Source organism: Bombus vancouverensis, chromosome 2 (assembly GCF_051014615.1).
Source record: "Bombus vancouverensis nearcticus chromosome 2, iyBomVanc1_principal, whole genome shotgun sequence".
Taxonomy (NCBI): domain Eukaryota; kingdom Metazoa; phylum Arthropoda; class Insecta; order Hymenoptera; family Apidae; genus Bombus; species Bombus vancouverensis.
This window is the reverse complement of record NC_134912.1, coordinates 21,114,934-21,132,171: the sequence shown is the minus strand read 5'-3', so window position 1 is coordinate 21,132,171 and position 17,238 is coordinate 21,114,934. Positions and strand designations below refer to the sequence as shown.

At 44.2% G+C, this 17,238-nt stretch overlaps 1 protein-coding gene across 2 annotated transcripts in view; it reads right to left on the bottom strand.

The window, feature by feature from the left end:
- Nucleotides 1-408: 408 nt before the first annotated feature.
- The window catches only part of LOC117160092 (zwei Ig domain protein zig-8), a 58,979-nt gene continuing 42,149 nt past the window's right edge, over nt 409-17,238 (bottom strand). For both annotated transcript variants that reach the window (XM_033340521.2, XM_033340522.2), the window contains exons 5-7: nt 6,256-6,383; nt 5,240-5,408; nt 409-3,894 (exon numbers count right to left, since the gene is read on the bottom strand). In XM_033340521.2, coding sequence (XP_033196412.1) covers nt 3,806-3,894; nt 5,240-5,408; nt 6,256-6,383 — 386 coding nt within the window. In that variant the 3' untranslated portion in view covers nt 409-3,805. The remainder of the gene's footprint in view (nt 3,895-5,239; nt 5,409-6,255; nt 6,384-17,238) is intronic.

The window sequence follows — 17,238 nt, the reverse complement described above, 5'->3', positions numbered from 1 at the left end:
GCAACGTCTTTTTGAATTTAGCATTCATATTTAGAATTCATAACATTCTTGCAACCTCGACAATTGCATAACAACGATAGCAAGATGTATCTACCGTAAAAAGCACAAGAAATTTTCCGAACAACTTTCCGATACATTTCGTGTGCGTTTATTTAAACGTGTGAATATTTTCAAAAGACAAAAACCCTGAACTTATCACGAACGTATTCAGACCGATGAAAATTTTTTCGCAAAGATATTTTATCTTATTTTCGATTCGTCGTTAGATGGAAGGGAGAGGAAGTATCGTCGTCGATTTAAACGTCATGCATTTCTAAAGAATCTCAGCGTTAGAAGAATAAAAATCCGATGCTCGTTTAGGGAATATTACCCCGTGCTGGACTTTAAACGTGGAATTGGATATGGTATGTACGTTGTCATTCGTTGTAATAGTTTTCAGAAATAACATCGAACGGATCAGATTTCCTTTTTAATTTAATAAATTGCTACAACGAGAGAATAAGAATCGTCGCTATAAAGTTCGAGGTCCTTAACTATGTACATTTGTAAAAAATCTCTTAAACGAAGAAGACGTAATGGCTAGTTATTATAACCGTCGACTAACCACGTTAAATGTCGGATCAACATCCGTTTTAACGGCTAACAATACGTTTAGATAGATACTCTTGTCGCTCTTCCGGCTTCGTAAAAACGCTTACAACTAACGGTACTGCGTTACGAGTAAATATACATATAACGTGAAATATACGATGAAGTTTACGTGTTCGCTGTGATTCGGTCGAAAACCTTTACGCTTTACGCGAAAGTTTACATTCCGTTTTACGCGTCTGCTGCCAACAAGTCCTACCAACTGATACAAATGGAGATTTTTCGGTTCTTCCTTTATAGCATATCGTTCTATACAAAGTTATCATCGTTTCAAGTTAACGGTTATCAATTTTTCGGCCTGTTCGTTTCATACTGCAACTTCCTTTTCTTTACAGCTTTTCCATCGTGTTGCCGGGAAAAAATTGTACTTGTATAATTCCTTGAAAACCGGTAGAACGATGTTCTATAAATATTTTTAGTGCCTGAGCTATACAAAAATTGATCATTTTCTACAATCCTCCTTTCAACGTGTTACTACGGTCGCGTTTTTTGTGTTACAACGATTTAATGCTCGTAACGACATTCGCATACGATAACAACGGAGTCTCGTTGATTTTTGCGATTTCAATTTTTCTACTAGATAGCCCCATTATCCCAGATTTCCGATCGCGCATCGCTTCTCCTCGTCGTCGAACGAAAACTTCTCCAGAGATTACGTTCATGTGGCAAATACATGCTAACTAGGGTGAGCCTTTCTCCTATGGATTCTGAGTTTTCGCTGTTGGGAGACTGGTAAAGAAACGGAAGATTTTAACCCATTCTCATGGATATTTCGCATAAACGATAGCCATAAATCGAACAGGGTATCTTTGTCGCCGAAACCTACTTCGAGGAGGAAAGATATCACTCTGGGATAATAAGTATAACACAGAGAGGTAGGCTTACACAGAACTCGACGAATCGCTGGTACGATTTCTTGGCAACAAACGCGTTTTCTTTGTTACGTACGTAATATACGTAATCCAGAAGATGTTTTTGCTCACGCAAACACCCGGCCTTTCGTTTTCAAACACTAACTTGATGAGAATAATTGGACCATCTATATTTACTTAACTCTCGTGGTCCCTTAGGCATAACAAAAAAGAACATCACAAAAGCAACAAAGATTATTATACATTGTGCGAACGTGATGCTAGTTACACTGATCGATACAACGAATATTTACATTGCCGCAAACAAATGTATGTGTACGGTAGGCAATACAAACATGTAACAAATTCTAAATTTAATCCGCCATAACGCAATTTGCTCGCTTCGTATGCACGCTTTTATTCGAGCATCCGCACAAAAATATCCGCGGGAATGGTACGTAATAACTTTATTCCGGAAATAAGCTTTAATGAGAATGGTTTAGAGGTTTCTCCCTATAAAAGAATAAAATTAAGTAGTCGGTACGAATAGCCCCGCAGAGCTTTTGGGTAAACTGTTTCAGCGTTTCTTTTCTTAATTCCTGGCAACACTCCCTTTCTTTAACCAGTGCTGCGCATCGGTGCACTCGACCTCTACCGCTGATCCAGTCTTTTATTTCCGAAATAAAACTCGTATTCAAATTTCTGGCACAATTGTCCGTGCGCTGAGTTGCGACGGAATGACTGGCCTTTATATTCGTAATACCTTCGAAAGAAACTGGCGCGCGCATCGTTGCAACGTATTTGTAGATTTCTACGATGCGATTCCACGAAAACAAACTTTTATCGCGCGAATAAAGGAAAAAAGTTGCGTGACAAAGCGTTTGCGCGCTCTTGGACTGATTTACGATCTGGCAATGAAAACAACGTCGAATCACATCGTTTCTAAATCAAGACCATTTAAAACGTTCACGCGATACGACTGTCGTGACACGGAAAATCTCGAAAACGTCGTTGCACTTACGCGATACGTATTTACGCATATATATATATATATATATATATGTACTTACGTTCCAATATCCTTTCATCTCTATCTTCTTTCTTAGATTCCCTTAGAGTCTCTCGTTTCTATCGGGTCTACGTAAATTCTTCGACGATCTATAAACGTCTCGTTCGAAACTTTCCTAAAACGTTCTCTCTGATATGCAACATGCTTATAGTAGTTCCTGTTTCTAAATGAATTTTCGTTCACACTCGTAAGTCGATTATTCGCGACAGACGCGGAAGACTATACGCTCTTCCGTCTGGCGTTGATTGTATTTCCCGATGACAGGAATAGTATGTAACAAGTTTGCCAGGATAGCAATATCCTTTTCGAGGTAAACGTATAGAAACGTATAGACGAAAACAAGACGAAAGTTTCCACGACACGGGACTGAAGCGAGTTTATCATTGGACGCCGTGGCAACATTTCGAACGAGTTTTTTCTTTAATTATATCCAGTCTCGATAGCAGTTGCGCTGCCGTAACTCGATTGCCCATTCGATCGTAAAATTACGCAGAAAATCATCGCGGAGGCTCGTTAAAGAGATTTAATCGATTCGCAAAATGTTTTTAACGATTCGATAACAACTGAGAACGAGGCGATTTTCTATAGTGCTACGAACAATTTAACTCGTAGAAACGTATTATCGTACCATACGTTCTTTAACATACATGCGCAACCGATTCGAGCGAACGCGTTTCAAGCTAACGCCGAAGAAAGCAGGAAAGATTTCCTGCCGCGAGTACGACGTATCTACTTGATGGAAAGACTAAAGGAGACGGACTAAAGACAGGAGACTCGATACAATGGAAACTCATCTGTCGAATCCGTACCGGTCTGGCGTTAAACGTGTACGAAAATCGTCGAGGATGATTGCCGCGCGAAATCGTAAGAAAGACAGCGAGAGAATAGGAGGGAGAGTTGGAAAAATTCGCTAGTATTTGTCGCAATATCAAAAAGAAATCACTTAGATTAGGTTGCATGTCGCTGGACATTACGGTATAACGTTGAACTAGGAAACAAGAAACACAACTAAAAGATCGAGTATTTTCATAAAGGTGTTCTCTCAAGGGACAAAGGAAGAACGTAACTTATTCGGAAATATGTTCTTACGATCGATAATGCAGACGACGACGCTTAGACGAGTTAGACGAAGTCGACGTCGGTTTGTCGTTTTGAACGAAGACGAACTCGATCGCCGCGGCTCGCTAACACGCAATTTACGCCGCAGTTAAACCCTTCCATGAAAACCAAGCACCGGCTAAATGATCATGAAAAGAAGTAGAACGAGGGTAAGTAAGGTCGCAGCCACTCCGCCGCCGCTGCCGTGATGCATTGCCGCTGGATGCTCTGCAACAAACCGAAATTTACGGTGCGATGTAAAAAGGTAGTTTCCATTTTGCCAACCGTAATGAATTACATTGGAAACAACATTCACGGCGAAACTGTCGCGTTCTCGAGAAAAAGACGACTTTTCGATCGATCGACGCGACTCGACGCGACTCGACGCGACTCGACGCGACTCGACGCCACGCCACGCTCAGCTAGACGAACATCTCCACTCGCTTTAAGCAATTAAACGTAATTGTACGCGAACAGCGTCTTCTAATATGTCTGAGTGATGCGTAAATGAAATTTTGGGAACTTCTGAAACTGGTTGTAACGCGTTGCGCTCGTTCGCAACAAACTCTTCCCGGCAAGTTTCCCGGTTCCTTCCCTGCGATGTGGCGCGAGAGAACCCCGGCATGTACGCGACCGAAGATTTCATTTTGATTACGCGGTTTACGAAACTCGTTTGTACCCAGTTTTGCACGCACACCTCCGCCATCGAGAATAAAACGAATCAAGATAATGGGTTATCGTAACAACGTCGGCCTGCATCTCGAAAACTAAAACACAGAGATATTTAATTTAGGGCGTCGCTGTGCTATTTGGGTTAATGTTATGCAAAGTGATTTCGGCGACTAACAGCAAGAAAAATTGAAAGAAAATATCGTATAGCTCCGTAATGTGGTGTTGCGACAAACGATTTGAGTAATTACCTCGACCGACTACCTTCGTCTTTAATATCTTTCAAATAAACAGCGTACAACGAAATTGGAAACATTCGCGTACTTTATAAAAGTACCAAAATAAATAAATAAATAAATGAATAAATAAAATAAAAGTACCAAACGGTTATACTTGTTGGCGATAACTTGTTTACAGAGGAGATGCTCGTGTCGAGGTGGACGAATATCAAAGAATATCGTATCGCCAATAGCCAGAACCATAAATGTGTCAACGGGGTTTAGGTTCGGCAACGGCTTCGAGTGGCCTTATTCGAGGGCCATTGCGTTATATTCTAAAGTTACGTACAGACGATGCGAAACTAATCCACGAGGCTGCCTCGGGACCAATCAACGATTATCGGTCTTTTCTTTTACCCAGATCAGTGCCTCTCGTAGCTTCTTACTCGCTTCGTTTTGGGCGCGTATCGAAACGACTTTGTCGAAAGTTGAAAATAATAAGAATTCTAGAAGAATATGGCCACGGAATAGGAAAGACGACATACCATAAGAGAACTGATAAATGACACGACATATTGTTTTATATAGCGCGACCAAACGTCGGTACTGTTTGTACGAGAGTTTGTACGATTGCACTTAATCGAATTAGTGGCACGATTAAAACAAAGAACGATGTTTTCGTTTACCATTGACGATGTGAATGTGCACGCTGCTGGAATGGGTGTTACTCGGCGAACAGGTGTACAGGCCTGCGTCTGCCTCGATCGCTCTCTGAATGAGCAAACGGCTGGAAGTCACGGGTCCTCTCTCCGTGACCAAGCTGATACCACCCCTCGGTGTGTCGAAGGTAATCGCCTGCGAAACAAAGAAGACGGACAGCGCGTCGCATTATCCACCTCGTAACGTGACTACCACCGAATAAAGCTACTTGGCGTTGCAGACGAGGGAACAAGTGGTGACAGGAAGTGTCTCTTTCGAGTGGCGAAATGCGTTGCGAAATAAATGCCTTTAAAACACGTTTCCAGCCTACGCCGAGATGCCGACTACCTACGAAACGGCTCCTCGAGCCTACTTTTCGCTTCCATATTTTCTTCGTTTCTCAGCCTCTTCTCTTCTTCGTATTTTCAACGAAGTTGGCGAACGAAACAGAAGAACGATTTACGCAAAGTAACTGAAAACGAAAATAGAACGCGAGTTTCGATCCACTCCCGTCGCGTTTGTTTATTCCTCTTTGATCGACTATCGTTCTTTCGGTCGTTTATAATACGCTGACCGAAGAGCAGAGGAGAAATACGACGGCCTTTTCCTAATAAATTCCTAGTAGCGAACGACGAGCCTCGATTCTCGATCAACGGCAGCTTTATCTCAGTCACGAATAATTTACGTTCGAATCGTCTTTATTTACACGCTGCCCCTCTACGCATCGTTGTCCAGGAACAATCGCGAGCTTGTTAGCAGGCTTCGTAAATAACGGGGCTCGTACGAACGCTATTGACTGCAGCGATAATCGATATCGTAGGATAACAATGAACCGCGTGTACAATGTACACGTATTCCTTCGACCCCTCTTTAATGTTACAAACAACGATGTTAGTTGCTTATCGCGAGAATAGCTGTTCTCTGTTAGCGCGCGAAAACTTGAAAACCCTTCGGTGTCTTCTGCTTTTGGCGGGCATAAGAGGAAAACGTTGCGAGTACTTACTTCGTGATCGTGACTCCAAACGATCGTGGACGGTGGCTCGGGAGCATATTTGACCAGGCATGTGAGGTTTATCGTGCTGTACTTGTTGATGAAGAGATCTGGAGCTCCGGCGATCTCAGTGACCGGCTCTGCGATCAGAACGAACTCTTTATTGGTTTTACTGGTCAAACCGATGGGCACGTGCATATAAACCGAAAGGCATCTGTTTAGTTTTGACGAAGGAAATGAAGAAGAGTTAGGTGGGGAAGATGAACGAGGATATACGAGCGAGGGAAATTAGAAAAAAATTCTGAGGAAAATTAATTGACCTGAGAGATACGATCAATCTTAGCGAGAGATCTTACGTTCTTTTATTTTATATCTAGCCATGTATTTAAAATATATCGTCGGTAGTGCAAATCGCTCCATCTCCCAAGATTTCCCACGATACGTTAGAAATTATGAAAGATATTTTTAGGCGTACAGCGGCAACTCGAGACCAAGCTCGCGAGACTCGGTTACAGTGTTTCGTGATCCTTCCGTGTCTAAAATATCGTAGAATGTAAATTTCAAACTTGCTTGTCGAGAGTAACGCCACCAACTATACCACGTAACCAGTGAATAGATGTTTCGATTATTACGCGTGGCAATCCCTTCGATGACTCGATGATCCTATTAGATTTACAGACACGATACGAGGATCGAAGTCGGGTAAAGTGACGTTAACGAAGAATAGTGGTCTGGATGTTTCTCTTAAATAGCAAAAAGAAACGGTTGAAGGGAAACGCTTGTTTTTGCCCTGGAGTGCACAAATTCAATCTTATTGTTAGACACAGGGAGAAGGTTGGTCCGTCGAATAAAATCCAATAACGGCGAACGAAGATCTCTCGATACGATATATCCGATACTGTTTCTCGAAAGCAGCACTTGACCGAGGGAATACCGATCGGATCGACTCTACATAAGTCGGAATTCCCTTCGAAGGAATTCGCGTCGCGTACAATCAACGAAAGGCCGCCTACTTCGGAATGCGTCTACTTACTCGGAAAAGCGTATCGTCTATCGAATCGTTTTGATGGGACGTCTCGTGTTCTGCGAGCATTACGATGTACATAAATTTGATCAAACGGACGAACCTTCCCTTCGGACAGCCGCTACGGAATCTTAAGTTAATAAGTTTTGCTTTATCCTCCTTGCTCTTCTGCTTGCTTTGTTTGCTTGAACGAGTCGCAGAAACAACGCGAGATATTCGTAACGGCAGCACGTATTCCACGACGATAGATTAGATTAGCACACCTCAGTTTGCTTCTTTTTTCGTATCGAGAGAAATTATCGGAACGTATTCTATTTCGTGTGGCTCGTTACGCGTAGATTTCGAGCACGTAAAGAGGGAGGACGAAATATGAAACAAAGCTGAAATAGAATTAAGGAGCCCCCAGACCAACCTAAAATATTCGCAGCGGCAGCGAACGTTTCGCACTTGGCTATGAATAAACAGGTGGATTTTGCCGGCGTCGCCGCCGCTGCCGCTCCACGCCGTAGGGAATATTTCGTTGCTGCTACTCCTGCGAATATTTCGCGTTGGTTTCTGCAGTTGACATTAGGTTTCTAGCGAGTTTGTCCGTTGCCGTAATTCATCGTACAATTGTCACACAGAGACCTAAGATTACGGATGCGCTAGGAGGAGTACGTTTCTTGAGCGTTCGATGTAGAGTTTGGATTATCTGACAAGCTCGAGCTCCGGATTTCCTTGGTTTGCTGACCAACTTTAGGGTCGTCCTGCCAACTCGGGCACCTTCGCTTCCTCTCCGGTAGCGTGTCCTTCGACTGTTAAATGCACCGCAATATCTGCGATACAACGTTCTCGCAAACAATTTACGGAAGCTCCGTAAAACTCTCGCTGCACCTGCTACGTATAACGATAAAACGATAAAAACTTATCGCGGTAAAATAATCCACCGGAAAACGATGTTACACGAAAACGATGAGCCTGCTACAGCCAGAATTATGTCGCTCGAACGATGCGAAAAATATCCATGTTAGGAAGAGCGTAGCAGCAAATAGAATTCAGATTTTGCTATTTTCCTGATAGAGTGATCGTTGACTTTTGCTCCAGAGACTGCAATTTCGTTGGTAGACGGTTGACCGTTGACAGAACGGTACACGGTACACAAACATCGACAGTGGTAATCGCCTCACTGGTGCGGTCTTGTTATTCCCGTGGCATTTTGCAGCAAGGAATAACAGGTTTATTCGCGCGACGGTTCATCCACGACGGAGGAAGAGAAGCGAGAACGGCTACGGGGATTCCTCGAGTTTCTCGAATTCTCTTTGGTCAGTCATGATTTGCTGACCAACCCCTGGTTCTCGCTTCCGTGTTCAATTTTCAACGACGCTGCCTTAAGAGGGTCGTACATTCTCGAACAAATACGTTTTCGCTGTAAACAGAGTTGCTTCTTATTCGGCCGAGACGCAAATTGCTTCGTACAGCGTCAGCTTACGCTCGAGGGAATTGCTTTGTTCGCTCCTCGAAGACGTAAAAATCTTTCCTCGATTAAATTAAAAGACTCGAGAAACGGTAAACGCACCGACCAAGATTTCTAAGCGCGAGCTACCGTCGCTGCGTCAAAGATTTCGTCGTTCTTCGAAGAACCATCGAACCGGCCGATAAGTTGCGCGCTATCCGAACAAGGACGACCGGCGATCGTTCGAGCGAAATTTGACATCAGCGAGAGATCTTGGCTTCCTCCGAAGAAGCCTTAAGCGTTAAGGATCGCGGTGACCCTTCAACGGCATATTGCTTCTCCTCCGGGAACTTTGACTGGACCGAAGGAACAAGGGGGCGAGTATCGGTACAGAAGACAGTTTACGTGGCAGTAGCGACACCTCGAGAATTCGCTCCTTGAGGAATAATCGATCCGTTCTTTGGTAGCTGTCTCGTAGGGAATTCATCGACGTTCGTACGCGAAGAAATCGATCGATTACGCTGAAAGCTCGACGGGCCTGCCTGTTAGCGTATCGATTCGTTCGTCACCGATGCCGCTTACCGCGAAAGATGTCCGTTTCGACAAACGTTTGCTCCTTTTAGGCGGCTTTCGATCCGAAATTTTTTCTCCGACTTACTTCGATCGACGGAACATAGATATTCTTTCGAGGCAAGTTCAAAACGACAAAATTTAAATATGGAGAACGTTTGTTCCGATAATTCCGTAACTGGGTTTGGCCAGAATCTCCGAGGTTCGTCCAATTCGACGAATTAATATCTACCCAAACCGTCGATCTTCAGTCGATGTTTATTTGGCCTCGGAGCTACGACAGGAAATAAATCGAAGAGGCCCTGGATACCTAACTCGACCGCGACTTCGGCCGCAATTGAATCACCGGTGCTCCCAGTGGCTCGCAAAAAAGGCTAACAAGTGGAAGTGGATAGTAAATCGACGCTCCGGCAAGAATAGAATTCTCCTCGACGTTGATACACCGAAATCCCGACGATCTAATCAACTTGATTCCATGACTTTAAAACCTCCCGCTCCAGCGTTTTATTCGCTTTTTAAGAAACGATATTTTCGCCTCGCTTTTCTTTCTATTTGCCTTTCGCCTAATTTTATGCCGTATTCCGAATTTTGTTTCTTCGCAATTCGTTGAGATTAGAAACGTAACTTTCGTTGCGAATTTTACGCGCGTGGCAACTTTGACGAAAGCAACGAATGCCTCGACGAACAGACAATTCTTTCCTCGAGTGTGATAATTCATCGTCCGTAAAAACTGAGAAATCGAGATCGTTGTCGTAACGAAGAAGTTAGCCTAAGAGTTTCAGCGAGCGAAAAAAGCTCGATATTCGTAATTGTGCAGGGCTATCGTTTCACCGATCAAAACGACTTTGCTCGCAATTTATCAACGAAGCTGCTACGAAAGGGCGAGGCCAAAATTCCTGAAGGCGAAGCGCGCGTGAAATCGTTCGATTCGCTACGTAGCCTCGTTTCATCTGGAAATACAGAGAGACCGTCGTGTCAGAGTCACGACGTGACTGGAGACTGGAACATCAGCCAGAGGCGTAGATAAATTATTCCGGTACGTGAAAAGAGAGTTGGCGATCGATAACGAAGGCTAGCGCTCCGCGTCCCACGCGAGCCAGAAGGTTCAACGTCGCAAAGCGATTTCCATTGCGGTTGAAGGTCGTGACCGGTGTTCGGAAGGACAATAACGCCGGACTTGGTCTACGAGGACGTTCACCCGACGGACATGCACAGAACCGGCGGGGCGGTATCGAGTATGACTTAACTGAGTAGGATAAGCGTGCGATCGACGCGACGCATGTATTATTAGCAACGCTTCGTCGCGTCGCGTTGCATCGCGTTGCGACCATTGCGATCGAAACCGTTCGAGCCGCTCCTACGGTTTCAGAACCTATGATTCCCATATGTTACGCGCCATATCCTCCGTGTCACGACACGACTCACGTACTCTGCCCTGCCCTTCTATCACCGACACGAACACTCCTCTCTCCGATAATAATCTTCCGTCCACGCCATTACCGATAGAAATTGATTGCGTTCGGATCCACCGACCGATAGCTTTCGCGCGTCCCTGCAACGGCTTGCGGCCACGGAAATCGAGCCGAACTCTGATCATCGCATCGTCCGCAGAGAAATCGTCCCGTCCGTTTTACACGGGGGGAGGGGGGGGGGTGCTTCGATCTGGATTTCGCGGTAATTGCCTCGAGATGAACTCGAAATCCCGTGGCAAGAAAATCGCTTGGTCGTTTGGCGCAAGGCGTTCCGTCGTCGGCTCGAATCGCGGAGTTTATGTCATAAACTGTCATAAACTCATGCAAATTAACTAGCCGATAAAAAAAATTTATTTTCGAGAGCGTAAGCAGAAAAAATTCTTAATAAGACTAAGCGAGACAAGATTATGGCTCATCGCGCCGAGTCGGGAGAATCCATTTCGAGGAAAGTGTAGGCGAACCGCTTTATTACAGATTGGCGAAATTGCTGCCTTCTCGCGGGCTACAGATAACTGAGAAAAAGTTTCGAGAAATTTTCGGCTAAGCCGAAACGAAAGCTAACGATTTAGAAATCTCGACCCTTGCCGTCTACTACTCGGGTCGACGTACTTTCTACAAATTAAAGCTTTACCCTAAATTTGACGTAGCAAAATCGCAAGTTCGTGTACTTCCGATAGAAATTCCGGCGCGAAAACGCGCGAGCAAATTTCTCACCAACGGCTGTTTGAACGCGTTCGATGGAAATTTGATTTCGTAGGTGGTGAACGGCCTGGAAAAACTTTTCGTCGCTTCGGGATTAAGAGATATTTGAGAATCGAGGAACGAACCGTTCCGTTCGTAAAACGGATACATTGTTTTCGTTTAAGCGGTACTCGAACGAGGTGTGAATATTTCAGCGGCCAATATCTTATTAACGGGGAGATAAGGCGCTGGTTGGCCACGTTCAATGGGCATGCACGATCAAAATGTCTTCTCAAGCATGAAACTGGACAGCCCAGCGCGTTCTATGTTACGAGGCACTCCGTAGCCAACGATTCCGCAGTGGTCACGAGGGAACTTGGACGGAACTGTTCAACAAGAGCCATTCGCACAAAGGACCATGATAATGCCGAGATGCCCGCTCCAAGTACTCGGCTAACTTTTCGAAAAGCCGTGGAAATATTCGTACTCTAATAAGATCCGCTCGCTACAACTCGCTTCGAATGCATTGTGCGGTTTAGAGAATTCCGATTGGTTTTATTTGTTGCGCAAATTGCCGTGTACGCTTCGTAACGTTGGATAAGGGCATTACAGAGTTTATTATCGTTTCGAAATTCGAGAAGTCTTCTTACCTGCACAACTTGCACCATAATCGTGAAACCAACTTTGGTACATAGTGTGTCTTACGTAATGAAAGGGTTAGTCGATGTAAAGCGTCAGCAAGATACGACGGAAAGTTTCAGAAGATTGGCGAGCGCTAGATTAGAAGAGAAACGATCGCTTCGCGGTTTTATTAGACCGTAGTCGAATTATACTCTGTGCGTATATAATAAAATAAAGCGAAATAAAGTAAAATACTCGTCTGGTCGTCGACGAAATAAAAGGCAGAACGGGATGCATTGCCGCGACAACGAGCCTAACAATTTCCTCCGCGACTCGCGCTATTTCCGCTGGATCGATCGATTAATAGAAAATATCCGTTTACCTGGAATGCAGTCGGACGAGCATTTGTCGGTGGTTTGGTCGAGCAGGTCGTAATATGTTTTCGCGACGGATTAATCACAGCCGAACGATAAATTTCCACGAGACACCGTTCGTTCGACCGCGAGTACAATCCTAATGGAAGGGCCGGTAAAAGCTCGCGGTTATTTTCGACCGCGATCGACTAACAACCCCGATCGTTATTCCCGACCGCGATGACGGAGCAGTTTTATCGTTCGCGATAATCCCGCAAAATAACGTTCCCCGGGCGGCCAGGATCCCCCAGGAACCGGTCTCTGCTTACAATAACGCGCCATCACTATCGGTCGGAACATTATTTTCGGCAAATTCTCAATATGACATCCTTTATTTCAGTTAAACCGACTGGAAAGAGGTTGGCGTACGGCCAACATTCCAAATCATTCGCCACCGTATTGAACTAACGAAACTTTATATCACCCGTATCCTCCGCACAGCTCGTTAATCTGCTCTCCCTCTCTGTCTTTTACACGAATCGTTCTGTCTCCGCGCCTTTAACCCATCGCCAACGTGTCGTGCCTCTCGTTCTCTTTTATCTTCCTCCTTCGTTGCTTCCAGCCGAAACTACAGCTAGTAGAATCTACCGGTGCCGATGAGAGGATTATCGAAACCGGATTAACCGATGCTTTCGCAGAAATTGCTTGGCCGCTAGACGTGTCGCAATAATCGGAGCTGCTTCTCCGCCAAACCGTCTCCTTTCAACCTGCTTTTCCCTCATCCTCTTATCCTTTCCCGCCTAACGCCATTTCGTCCTTTCCGCACACTCTATTCGATCAATCGAACCTTCGAACCAACTCCTGTTTAAGTTGTGCTCGTTCGAACCAATTTTCGGATCGCTTTTGCGCGATCGCGCCTCTCTCTCTCTCTCTCTCTTTCTCTCTTTCTTTGCAATCGGTGTCGTTTCGATTTCGCTTCCTCCAAACATTTTGATCTTTCCTCTCTGTATTTCTCAAGCAGAACGTTTTTCCTCGTCCGGTTCACGCGCGTGAAACTTTTATCGTTCCATTTGTCACGCGCGAGATGCAAAGTCTATGATCTTCCACGAAACATTCGTTTTGAATATTTACAAAGTTCGAAGCATAAACGCACGTTTGTTTGTTTGTTTTTTTTTTTTTTTTTGTTAATGTAATTTCTCCGTTAACTACGCAGATTTTCTGTTCGCGTCGCTGTGCCTGCCCGTCAAGCGTTATTCACAAAGGATACCTTCGAATTCAATTAATTCGCTCGAAAGATGAACGCATCGTCTAAGAGGATTGATTTCGGTTAACGCGCAAAGTTAAAGCTGAATTACGGCCGTTCAAGTTCGAGACATTAGAAAACGCGAGATAATTTACTTAAATTTCGCTTTTGATTTCAAACTTGGTACTTTCGAATTGGTGGGAATTTCTCGTGGTTTAGTCGGCCGGGATACTTGGTCGAACGTAGCAGCGCCGCGCCGGTGAGAGGATTATCGAAACAGGATTAAGCAATGCTTTTGTAGGTATCACTCCCGTGCCTGCCGCGTCGATGTAGTCCGTTACTGTAACTGATATGCTCGACTGATCCTCAATCGTTAAAAGCTTTTCCCGTTGCCGTTCCTCTTAGCCACGCCAACTGACCCTTTTCAAAGCTCGTAAACGAACACCATCGAAATTTATAGGCCGTCAAGAATTACTTTAATCCACAAAGTCGAAAATCTTCCAACTGTTCCGTCTTACCGATGCGTTTAATCCATACACAGAAAATACTCGCTCATGCGGTTGTTGATAAACTCCTTTCGTTCGAACGATACGTCAGCTCGTAAAATTTTACCGCAGTGCAGTTTTTAAAGTTTTGTAGAAGCTTGCCCGATTTCGTTGCTCGAATATGGCACGATCGTATATCAAAGGACCGTGCGACTCGGACTCTCGTTCGACCAAACAATCGGCCAAATGTCCCTCTTACGACGTAAGTACGACGTAAGCGTAAGCGTACTTCATGCGTGGATACGCGAGCCAAGGAAAAAGTTGGACGCGGGTTGCGGAGTGACGCGTTATCAACGCAAAATGTATACTCGCGTCCTTTGTAACGATCGAAAAGTACAGAGGTTCGCACATCGTAGCACTTTTGCCCCGGCAATTATTCAACTAATGGAAGATGCTCGGCAGGCCGTAGTTAGCGTGGTCGGTAAAAAAAAGAGGGTAGGGCGTTGCCGGAGGAATATATCGGTGTATCGTGCATAGAGCGTGCCAGGGCCCCGGTATTTTCACGAAAATAGCACGTTGCACTTGAGGCACGAGAGGTAATTACAATAGCACGCTGTAACGCCGAGGTTCGAGTATTGTTATCACGATGATCCGACCTCCCCTTCCTACCATGTAATTATTCAGCTCGTACGCCACACCAACCCTATAGTCATTGAAATTAAAGCTTTTTGCATTTTCAACGGCGCGGCGCCTCGTTAATCCGTCACGATGACGGCACTTGGTGGCGCGTATTAGCAATAAATTGCGCACGAGATCCGTCGCGATTTGCTTCTGTTTTATCAAAGCCCCAGATTCCTAATGCGAGCCATCCCTTTCCCGCATTGTTGCGCGCAATCATACGCGCCGTGGGTTATGTAATCGGTTTTCGCGTTTAAAAGCCACCCCTTCGATCAGAGAGTCGGTTCCCTCCGAAGCGAGCGAAGAAGGTCTCGCTACGGTCGCTGTAAAAGCTCTTGAAAACTTTGCGTCTTCCCGTTTCGATAAACCAGAGCTTCGTTCGACTGCAGGCGTAACGCGATACGAAAATGCAAGTGTTCGACGAACGAGTCCGAATCGATCGAACACGAACGCCGTATTTTTCTCTCTTCCAGCGAACGATGTCGCGAACAAGGAAGGTAACAAATCACAGGCACGTTGTATACAGTGTCCGGAATTTAACTGTGACGCCAAACTGAAAACGGCACGAAGCACTGACCGTCGACTTCGATTAGCTCGCGACCAATACTCGTTGCATTCCGTTGCAGTAGGCGCGAAATGTTCTTTGAAAATAGCGTATGTCTTTCACCTTTTATTCCAAATTAGCGAAATTGCGCTACAAAGAACGTACAAGTGAAAAACTGAATATGCACCCATGAATGGAAAGTGCGTTTTTACAGGTCAGTTTTTATCGTAACGTCAACACGCACGAAGCAAAAACTTCGCAATGATGCGGGAATAATTATACTAACGAGACGTTGGTATAATATAATATATCTTAATTAAAATGTTCTACAAATATTAAATATACATTTAAATGGATTTTTAAAAACAACGAAATCACGTTATTAATTATTCATTCGATGTTTTTCACAATGGAATATATAAACAACTCGACTTGCAAATTTAAGGATTCAAGCCAATTAGTTTTATTCCCTTTCTTATATTTATTCCGCGTTAAGTTCTTTTCTATCAGAAAATATAGATACGTCAAAATGATAAAAGAGGTACATTCGTTTAACTTTATTTATTCGCATACGAGAGTTTCGGAAGTTTCTACTCCTGAAAGTAAAAAAGGTTTTACGCTCTGTTCAAAGATGCATAATTTATTGCAGTTTTCGAACCGTATAACGCCTTTTTCCTTAGAAAACGCTGTACACACCTGAAAGATACGTACACAAATTTCGATTCGTCCCGATTCCAATTTAATCGCAATACTTCGTTAAAGATGGTAGAAAAACACACACGCACACACATACATATATGCTTAGGAATATTTTTATCCACTTCTTCGTCTTTATGAATTCGCTGATAAGATTGATGCCAAGAATCGGCAATTGTTTCTAATTCTGTCGAGGTCACGAGAACCAACCCTAATTCACTTAAATCTTGCCGTCTTCCATTCATTTAGCGTGCACGATCGATCAATCGTACAAGGTTTTCGCATTCGCCGTATAACGTGCAATTTCTCCATGCCTCTGGAGAATATCATGATCTAGTTTTATCGGAGACCAGTGGCCCGCGTATTTCAATTCATAATCCTGTCGGCCGATTTGCACAAGACTCTTCAACCTGTATTTGCGAAGAATCTTCAGCGTATGGAGTCGAGTACTCGAACAGCTGGCTGCCACAGTACAAACCGAACGCTCCAAAACATTAACAACTCGAACACGCGTCAGGTTATTTCAAACAGTTGGCCCGTTTGTCTTATTCGGTTTCAGGCGTTGATATTAATTTATGCGAAAGGAGACGGAGATTTCGGCGTATTCACGGGAAAACGCAGACTCGTCTCTACGCTCGGCATTTCGATGATTATCTATTGTGGTTCAACCGCGGTATTCCAGGTGTGAATATCGTGATTAAATCGTAACGGAGGACGAGGTAATCGTTTGTTAATTATCCATCCGATCCATTTACATATTCGATGCAACTGCCGTGAAAATACAAACGGGTTAAACTTTCGGTACATTAGTTAAACAATTGCAGCATCGTAGCTTACATTTTACAGAAAATATTAGGCAGAAACGAGTTAACTAAACGGCTGAGTAATGAAATTTCTAGATTTCTCGTCTTCGATGGAAAAACTCCCTTTATTTTCTTCTCCTCTTCCCCGAAAAGTGTATTAAATATAAATTTAACATACATAGCAGTATATCGTTACGCTTCTGCCATTGCCAAATTTCTATGGTAACGAGTCGTAATTGTTGGGCAGTAGCCCTTTCCTTTCGACTCTTTCTTCTCGTTTCACGAACGAAGGACGACTTGGCCGAACAGCCGATGCTAGGGAAATTGATGTACGACGAAAAGCAGATATTGGTTTGCGTTGCGTTGAGAAGGTCGAAAGGTAAAGGCCTCCGT